At 33.6% G+C, this 9,674-nt stretch overlaps 1 protein-coding gene across 1 annotated transcript; it reads right to left on the bottom strand.

The window, feature by feature from the left end:
* Positions 1–5,626: 5,626 nt before the first annotated feature.
* On the bottom strand, positions 5,627–9,441 carry LOC149575336 (putative glutamine amidotransferase GAT1_2.1). The gene is made up of 6 exons (XM_089812217.1): positions 9,144–9,441; positions 7,565–7,911; positions 7,096–7,272; positions 6,638–6,838; positions 6,233–6,427; positions 5,627–5,957 (listed from the first exon to the last, which is right to left on the bottom strand). The coding sequence occupies exons 1-6, from the start codon at positions 9,304–9,306 to the stop codon at positions 5,712–5,714; spliced, it is 1,329 nt and encodes a 442-aa protein (XP_089668343.1). The 5' UTR covers positions 9,307–9,441; the 3' UTR covers positions 5,627–5,711.
* Positions 9,442–9,674: the final 233 nt, after the last annotated feature.

The following is a 9,674-nucleotide window of genomic DNA, read 5'->3' as shown; positions in this document are numbered from 1 at the left end:
AGCTCATGTTCATGATATTTTCCATGTTTCTATTCTTAGGGAGTATATTGCTGACGTGATATATGATCTTGATTAGAATGCATTACAAGTAGATAATGGGCAACTGGCTTTGGAGCCCATGCACATTCTTTAGCATTAGGATTTGATCCTTAGGGGTCGAACCATAGAGCAGGTAAGGGAATAATGGGACTCTACAAATGAGTTACCAACGACTTGGGAGGATGCATCTAGATTATGAGATTTATAATATCCCTACTTTTTTATAGGCTTGAGTCCTAGTTTTCTTTCAGTTATATTGTCGAACTCTTTTGGGTCAATTTCATGCATATGTGATTTGATTAGTGGTACTTGGTTGGTTGATAAGTTATTACATGTTGGATTCACATATATGATGAGCTACTTCATACTTGAGATTTTTCATGGATTATTGTAGTTCATGATTATTCATTTGAAGAGGTTGTTCTAAATGCTTAAATTATATATTGATTGTATAGTTATGTTAACAGTGATGATTTATGTGGATTTTGGCTACTTACTCCATACTTGCATGTGTATGGTGTATATGTATGTTTTATCTTTGTTTGACATATCTGATTTGGTTGAGCCCAAAGGAGTCATACACACCTACAACTCAGGATCCACAAGATGCACCATTCCCCATCATTGCCTATTTAGTTTAGATATATATGCATATGTTCATACTTGTCTTTAGGTTATAGGTACTAGACATCGACTTCCCTAAATTTCTAGGATGAGTGTGCCTTATCACATTATCTCAATGATAAAAGAGGGAGATAGATTTCAAGTCCAAATCCTAAACCCAAGCCTATGTTGTTCTGAGAGAAAGGACAAGTATTTGATTTTATGCCCTTCTTAATTTGTCAAGGTGACATGAATTCGAGAACTTAACCCTTGAGAATGATTTTATACTTTGATTTTTTGTTAGGCTTCTTGTCAGTTTACATCATATATTTTGTAGTATTTTTACATTTTTTCAACCAAGAAAATAAAATAAAATAATTAATTATTGAGAACTTAGAAAAGTGAATATTATAATTTTATGATATTTAAATTAATTAAATGAGAGTATTTAATTTAAAAGACTTGGTCAAACGTTCAATCTTGATAATTAAAAAATAATTAAAATAGTAAAGGCTAAATATGTCGTAATCATAATTGTTTAATTTAGTAATAATAAATTTAGAGTTGCATTTAGATAATGGGCTTTCAATATTGTTATTAATTAAAATAATAATCATATTCTCTAAAAACATCTTGCTAAATTAAATGAAGTAGGATTAATAAAATGAAGTATTAATCTAATTTAAAAGGCATTAAGTGTGCATAAAAGACTTAATTAAATAAAATTAATTGAAATTTAATTAAGTGAGAGGCTTTTCCAAAATCAAAAAACAAAAACCCTTGGTGGGGTTAAAGCTCTTATCAGGGAAGATTAGTTCATTTTCTCCACACACAGGTTTGGAGGAGTAACTTTGGAATTGTTGAAAGCTTACAAAACTTGGAATTTGCAAGCATGCCAGATTTACTAAATTAGTAGAATCAGATCAAGGTTGGGTTTGCGAAACCATGGTGGGATCTTTTCTGCATATATGTCTTCTTTGTACCTACAATGTCTGGAATTATTGTTAGAAACCTATGGATTAAACTTCTAGAACAAAGGGATTCATGTCTTCAAAATTCAAATGAAAATATATTTGAAAACAATAGATCTACATTATTGATATTTCATTTGATAGAAAAGAACTAATCTACAATAGAAATTTAGGAAAATAAAGTTTGCTACTAGCTAGGGTTTGAAAGAAAACATAAGAAAATTCAATAGAAAGCCCTCTATATATTATATTGAAACAAAAATAGTTGTTCAAAAACCTTGCTAGTTAAATCCAATAGAAAATTACAATTTTTAAAATTTAATCGGTTAGGAATTTTAGTCATATTAGATTACAAGTTAAGAAATTGATTTTAAAACATTACAATAGGTAACAAAAATTATTGCAGGCTAATGTTTTTGTTTTTTAGTAAGGGAGTGATTGTTAACTTTTAGTGTTTATGTCATATTTAAGTATACGTGTTTTCTTTTATGAAAACCATTTTTTTATGTGAAGCTCATGTATTTCATTTTCTTGATTTATCATTATAAAGGTTTGGTCTAAGAACTGATGAAAATTTCCAATTGATTTTATAAGATTGAATGTGGTGTTTGTGGTTTTATGACTTGCACTTATTTCACCAGCTTAGGGTAGGTTGTTTGTGTGTATGTTGGGAAGTGGCTTGTAATGAAGGCTAGAGTACTAAAGTGGTTGTCAAGGTAACTCATTGTAAGTTAGCCTAAGAAGTGAAATAATCTACATTAATGGGGAATAAAATGAATTTAAAAAAGTTAATATTCCTCACCCATGCCTCGAGTGCTAGTACATGCTAGAATGAGAGTGGAAGAAGATGCTTGGTAGAAACCTTGCGTAGTTGGTTTCCTTGTCTATATGAAAGGGTTTTTGATACCACATAGACTCACTCGAGCACTTAGGGTCCAAAGAGACTACCAGGGTAACCTTAGAGTTGACTCATGTAGTGATGACACTCTCCCATATGCATACTAAGTTCCTACATAGCATTAGTTGCCTTTGGGATTAGATGTTTACTTTGTTGTACTTATGTACCAAAAAATTCAGATATATAGCTAAAATGATGCCTTACCTAGATTCCTTGTCATGCTTTGCGGATTGTTTTCCATTTGGTACTTGATATTATCTCCTCAGTATGGTGGGAGTGGACCATATAGGTTCCACAAGGTTGAGTGGTAATTCTTTTTCCATTGAGATTTGATAGTTGGTCACCAATGCTAGATGTACTTTGTTATAGATGTTTATTCTTTCTTATCTTATGGAGACTTGTTGTTATGTTCTATGGATATATTTTTTAATTTTCTACTTGGTTATTTTTGAGATCATATGTGACGTTGTATCATATCATATTGTATATTCTTTTAGCATTTCATACCTTGCAACATGTGGAATGGATGATTATGCACTCTGGTTATGTCTTGTGACATCTTATGTATATTATATATTCTCTTAAGAGATTTTGTACATGTGGTTATTCTATGTCATGGACTTTGTCATGGATTTTGGACATGTGGTTATTCTATGTCTTATGTTATAAAACTTTTATGTGTGTGTTCAACATTATGTAACCCTAGCAAGATGTAACTTTTATTATATTGCTTATAATGTATGTGACATGTATTTGATTATTTCTTATGCTTTGTTATCATAATGTTGTTTAAACTTTTAGAAAACAATTGTCCAACAAACTTAGTAACTTAATAGGTTAGTTTCTCTTGGGTCCCCTAGTGGGGCATTTCATAGCTATTAACCATAATCTTTGTATTCATTCCTAATGATTCCTCAAACCATGAGTGAAGTGGATTGTCTTCTACCACTTTGATAGGGTGCCTATACCCATCATAATTATCATAATTTATATGGCTAATATTATATCCTAATTATTTAGACACCTCTTTCTCAACATTCTACAATGCAACATGCATTTTTATTAGAATTTGATGCGCAGTCTTAACTACCCAATTAGTTTGTTTTGTACACCTAAAATTAACACATCATATTAAATTACCTAATACTGGGTTTCTCCATAAACTATAGTGAGGAGATGAAATCCTCTACATGTACCCAAATAAAGTATGTTTCATCCTAGGCAGTGGTTGGCAAGGTGCAATTCGATAAAGTCATTTTCTTTTTTTATGGCAGTATCAATGTTGTGTAATTTCCTTATTTGGTCAAGTTCATCAAAGGATAAATTATTCTCATTCTTCTAGAGGAAAGGGTTCAAATCCTCCCCTTCATAAAGAAGAACTCCATGAAATGGCCCAAACCCTTCTAGTATCTCCTTTATGATTGGGATTCTTGGAACAATACTTGGAATTGCCACATAGTTAGCTACCAAATCCAAGTAGTACTTTCCTAAATAAATATAGAGGTCCATTAGAAGAAAAAATATTCACTCATACATTTCTATTTACGTCATCTGAAAACTTTATAAAAAACTCATAGAATTAAATTCCATAAATCAATTATTTCTATATTCAAGTAAACAAATAATAACTCATAGGTTATACTATGAAAAAATAGATTTTTTAGAAAATTGAAGCATTAATTTTCTAAAAATAATTCCATATCTAAGAAGATCATGAGAATATACCCCAAATAAAAAAATACACTAAAAAAAGACTGCATATGACCAAGTTATGGTCATTTGAAAATCACCTCCAAATCTAAAGATGCAATTATGGTAAAAGGAGCACCTAGGCTAACTCCTAGCCCTAACTCTAAACTTTGAGTTATGGCTTGTACTAACCTTGGCCAAGTTAGTTAGGTGTGTTTGGACCTTATAAGGTCATAGTTGAGTTTGTTCCTAGGTGGATTTGATTATGTTCAGTCCACTCTAAGTGGCCGTTTGGTGTTGCTTTATGTTGTTTGTGCTTATTGGTTTAGGTGGCCAGATAGGGCAATGAATCATATACCCTAGGATGTCAAGGAAGTAAGGATTTGAGGCTACCATGTCCTCCATGATGTTTTTACTTCATTTTGCATAGGGGGAAGGTCATACTTTATCAGTTCGCTCAATATTGCTAAAGTTGTCAACTTAATGCAAAAGTTGTCAACTAGGGTCTGAATGGTAAAAAGTTGTAAATTGATGCTCTAGAGGCTACGTCATTCCCAGGAATCATAAATGGGTCATACAGGACCTACTTCGAAGGTTCCAAGTGATGAATGTCAAAGATGCTCAAAAATGCAAAAGTTGTCAACAACTTTGAAAAGTTGCATGACAACATTTTGAGCAAGATCTTGACATGTCATATATCTGAGGTTGATGGCTAGATTAACTGCCCGAAACCTCTTGGAAAACCTATAAAACCATGAAGTGAACCCATTCCAAGGGTAGGAAGTTGTAATAAGTGAAGTTTTGCAAGTGGATCCACAAAATACAGTTTAGAAGTTGACAGTTTTTTGAATTTCTGATTGTATGTAAGGATCAATGGATTCAAGGGTTCATTTTTGGGTTTGATTCTTGTGGTTCATGTCAATATAGTACTTTTTTTTTTAGACTTCAAGTGGATTAGAGTTCATTTGTGCATAGTTAGAAAATCTTTTGTTAGTAGTATGTTCACCGGTTCAGTTTTGACATTTTTTTGGGAAAATGACTCCCCCATGAATCCTCACTGTGGAATCATGATGGTTTTTGGGGATATGGAAGTAGAGCCCTTGTACAGTGTACATAGCAAAGGAGAGGCCTAGAAAACAGCAGACATGCCCTCTGTCCTCTGTCCTCTCTGAAGTTCGTTTCAAATTTATGGGAGAAATATGCAGCTTACAATCTGAGCTCTGTATGTGAATGCAATACAAAGGGCTATCAGTTCACCCGAAATCCAACACAAGACTATAAAACTTCTCATCTTTGCAAGCAACCTTTTTATATTTTATTTTAATTAATAAATAGTAAATGGTGTAATTAGATAATATCATTAAAAAAACATACACAATCAAATTCAGACACAGAAATAGCATTAATAAATCGGGCATTTTCAGAATTGAAGCAAAAGATCAACTGGCCGTGATAAATTTCAATTGGAAACACGCCCCATATGTGTTTACATTCACAGTCAATGGATATACTTAAAGCAGCTTTTCTTGCAACACCTGTGATCCGATGTGAATCATCATCTCATAAAATACAATGGAATCCGACAACTGTTCAGCAGACATGGATTCCAAGAATTTAAGAGCTCTTTCTTCAATATCCTTTAGTTTCTTCATTCTTTTCATATAACAATCAGAGTTCCTCACGGTGACTCCCATTTGCTTCAGCCTATTCTCCTCTTCTCCATCCAGAGCTCTCACATTCATCAGCCTTGCATTCAACTGCTGTCCAATACCCATAAAAATCAAAACTTTCAATTACCCACAAAACGAAAACTTTCATTTGCCCATAGAATCAAAACTTCTAATTATTACAAAAATATATATCAATTACCCACAAAATAAAAACTTTCAATTAGTCCACAAACTCTCCCTAAAAAACTTTCAATTACCCACCAAAAAAATCTTTCAATTACCCATAGAAGGAGAATTTCAATTATTCCTGATACAGGGAATGAAAATGAAATTATTAACGAAAGGCAACAAGATCTCAATACCTGAAGAAATAAGGCTCCATGATGTAAATTAATACTGAAATTAGAATAATCTCTGTTTATGAGCTTGGATAGAGAATAACCCTTAACAATTCTTTTGCCTTGCTTTTCCATTTCGCCACCCACTTTCACCATTTCATGTTCTCCACTGTAGACCGCCAACTTTTTATGATATGCAGCCACAGCTTTTACAAATTCCTGAGAAAATCATGCAACATTTGTGAAACAGAGACTTCAAAAATTTCAGAGTTATCAGTGGATTTGTATGTGACATTCTTTCGATATGATGATGGATTGTCGAGTATGATTCGAAACATTAATGATAAAAATATTGCAACACAATTACACCGAGATAGCCATTGTGCATATATCATGAATTGTGGAAATCTGCTTACATTAGTGAATTACCTCATAAGCCCTTGGGCATCCTGGATAGTCAAAAATACTGCAATTTTCACAATCATGGCGCATTCTTTCAGGGTGGAATTGCAGACCCACGATGAACTTTCCTTCCTCTGGATTGTATCCATTTGGGTCATAAAAAGCTTCAATCAAACCATCTGGGGCATATGCCATTGGCATGAATCTCTCTGCCAATCTCTTTATCCCCTGAAAATCAGAGTAAAACTGTCAGTGGGTGGTGGCGAAAAACTCAGTTAAATTGTTGGATAAAAGCTAACTCACATGGGTCGAATTCAAATTTGAGTCCGCCCATCATAAAATTTGGATGAAATTTAGAAGGGTAAAAATTTGAAAAAATATCGTCATTAATATAAGTTTGAAAAGGGTTAAAAATCACTGAAGTTCAAACTTCATGGATGAAATTCGGTGTTGATGTAGAATAAAAGCCATAGATTTCCATATACCTGATGATGATAGCTATTAACCATAATCTCCATATTAACTCCTAATGAATCCTCAAACCATGAGTGGAGTGGAGCGTCTTCTACCACTTTGATAGCGTGCCTATACCCATCATAATTGTCATAGTTTATGTGCTTGATATCAAAACCCGACTTTTCTGACACCTCTTTCTCAACATCCTGTAGTGCAGCAGGGGTTTTTATTAGAATTCAATGCAAAATCATAACTACTCAGCCTTATGACAGAATACACCCTTGACATTATTTAGAAATTTCAAAAATACAGAGAATTTTGACTAAAATTTCAGGATGAATTCTTCATGATTTCAATGATTTATAGTAGATATAAAAATCGCTGTGTTTTTGCAGATCTGAAAAAAAATCAATATTTTATCTTTTTGGTGCAGTCAGCCACGAAGATAGCCCGTGCATTGGTCTATTGCATAGGCCTGAAATCAAAGTGTAATATTACCTGATATAGGGTTCCCCCACAAGCTACATTGAGGAGCTGAGATCCTCTGCATATACCCAAATAAGGTATGTTTCTTTTGAGACAGCGCCTGGCGAGTTGCAATTCAATGGCGTCCTTTGCGCTGTCAATGGCAGTGTCACTGCTGTGTAATTTCCTTATTTGGTCAATTTCATCAAGAGATAAACTATTTTCATTCTTGTAGAGGGAAGGATCCAAATCCTCCCCTTCACAAAGAAGAACTCCATGAAATGGCTCAAACCCATCTAGCATCTCTTGTACAGCTGAGATTCTTGGAACAATCACTGGAACTGCTCCATATTTGGCTATCAGATCCAAGTGGTACTCTCCTGAACAAATATGGAGGTCCATTAGATGACATATGTTCACTCATACATTGGCTGACTGAAAACTTTATAAGGAACACTCACACAATTAATTCCATATATCAATTATTTCCATGTTCACCTAAGCAAACAACCACTCGCATCCAATTTCAGTTGGAAATTAATAATTAATCAAGTTTTCCCAAAACTAAAATAACATGAACTTTGTTTCTGGATTCAATTGTGTGTGTTCTTTTATCACCAACGTTTCAGATCACACTCTGTGATCCATCGTCATTTATTCTCAGGATGAGAGAGTGCAAGAATGAAATAGAAAAATCAGGATGAGAGAAACTCATCCTGATTTTTCTATTTCATTCTTGCACTCTCTCATCCTGACAATAGATCACAGAATGTGATCCCAAATGTTGATAATAATAATAATAATAACATGCAATCGAATTTAGAAACAAAGAATTCATATCAAATGGATTGTAGAAATTTGATATTGTTATCATGAACTTTCCAAAAAAGCATCGACTTGGGCATTATCTTTGGCATTGGCACAGATTGGACTTGCCCATTACAAGATGCAATTCATAAAGAATAAATCGTTCCCTCTTCCAAAGCTCGCCAATGCAAATGAAGATAATGTCAAGAAGCTTCATGTTTCTGAGATCAGTCCATCAAACTTGATTAATCTCTGAAATTTATTTGAGAATTCAAAGGAAAAGGAACTTTTTAATTTTCTGGTTTATGAAATCAGTTATTTGTCGAACTATTCGGTATTTCTTGTAGAATGTATCTAGTTATGTTACAAATTAAGCCTACAAATCTTATCCTTGTAAAATAAAACCTTACGACCTCTATTTGAAGAACATAAAAACGCTACCCTCATCTTAAGTAGCATCTCTAAGACCAGCTTCAATTCTGAATTTAGAAATTTAATCAGAAACAGATATATTTTTAGATACTAATTGAATGAAATTATAAACGGGTGAAATTACACAGAGAGATATTTCTACTTGACATAAAAATTCAGCAATAACAACTTTACGAAAGATTGAATTATGACATCAAAAACGGTATACCACTATGAACTACCATAACTGACATTTTGAAGAACAATCTCAACATAAATTCACAGAGCATCTAACAAACAAACATAGAAAGCCTTTAAATGGCGGGAAATTTTATGGGATACATTATTTTCTGTTTGTGAATAGAAAACAGAGCAGAAGGGGGATTTCCCATACCTACGAAATTGACCAACTTGTTCTTACGAATGTATCTTCTGGAGACAATGAGAACCCGCGGAATAGATGCCGATTCGGTCTCCTGCTGTAAATGCATTTCGCTGGTATGAAACTTTTCAAATTCCATGTATGCTCTGGATTTTGAATCATTAATGGCTTCCATTTGGGTAAAAATAGGAGACAAAATATAGCGATCCTTGGTTCCTGCCGCCAGCCTCGGTATTTGATAGACTGCAGCCGCCTCAGGACATCTTTGTGTGTGGGGAATGTGGCCTCTGTGCAACAAAGACACTTTTCCTTGCCTAGAAAATTGGGTGCCTTCACCAATACCTTTTCCCTTAAAGAATGTTATTTTTTAATATAAATATGGCGTGGAATGGGTGCATTGGAGGTGTGGAAGGTTTATTGAGAAGAATTTGGTATATCTTTTGTATAATGAAAATCTCCAATCGAGATGTCCTAGCCTCTCACTGAAAATATATAATAACATAGAGATTTAGATCCAAATAATGCCAACTTTCATAATAGAAT

The sequence above is a fragment of the Cupressus sempervirens genome, chromosome 2 (assembly GCF_028749045.1).
Source record: "Cupressus sempervirens isolate cs-2001-9-10 chromosome 2, ASM2874904v1, whole genome shotgun sequence".
NCBI lineage: Eukaryota > Viridiplantae > Streptophyta > Pinopsida > Cupressales > Cupressaceae > Cupressus > Cupressus sempervirens.
Note: the sequence above shows the minus strand (reverse complement) of the source record. Positions and strands in the feature narration are given on the sequence as shown.

Bases quoted from the DNA above. Each gene is read 5' to 3' on its own strand.
- LOC149575336 (XM_089812217.1), bottom strand. From the start codon at position 9,306: ATGGAAGCCATTAATGATTCAAAATCCAGAGCATACATGGAATTTGAA. The intron at 6,839-7,095 runs GTATATGGAAAT...TCTGATTTTCAG, and splicing joins TTAATAGCTATCATCATCAG to GGGATAAAGAGATTGGCAGA. The intron at 5,958-6,232 runs GTATTGAGATCT...ATTGGACAGCAG, and splicing joins ATGGAGCCTTATTTCTTCAG to TTGAATGCAAGGCTGATGAA.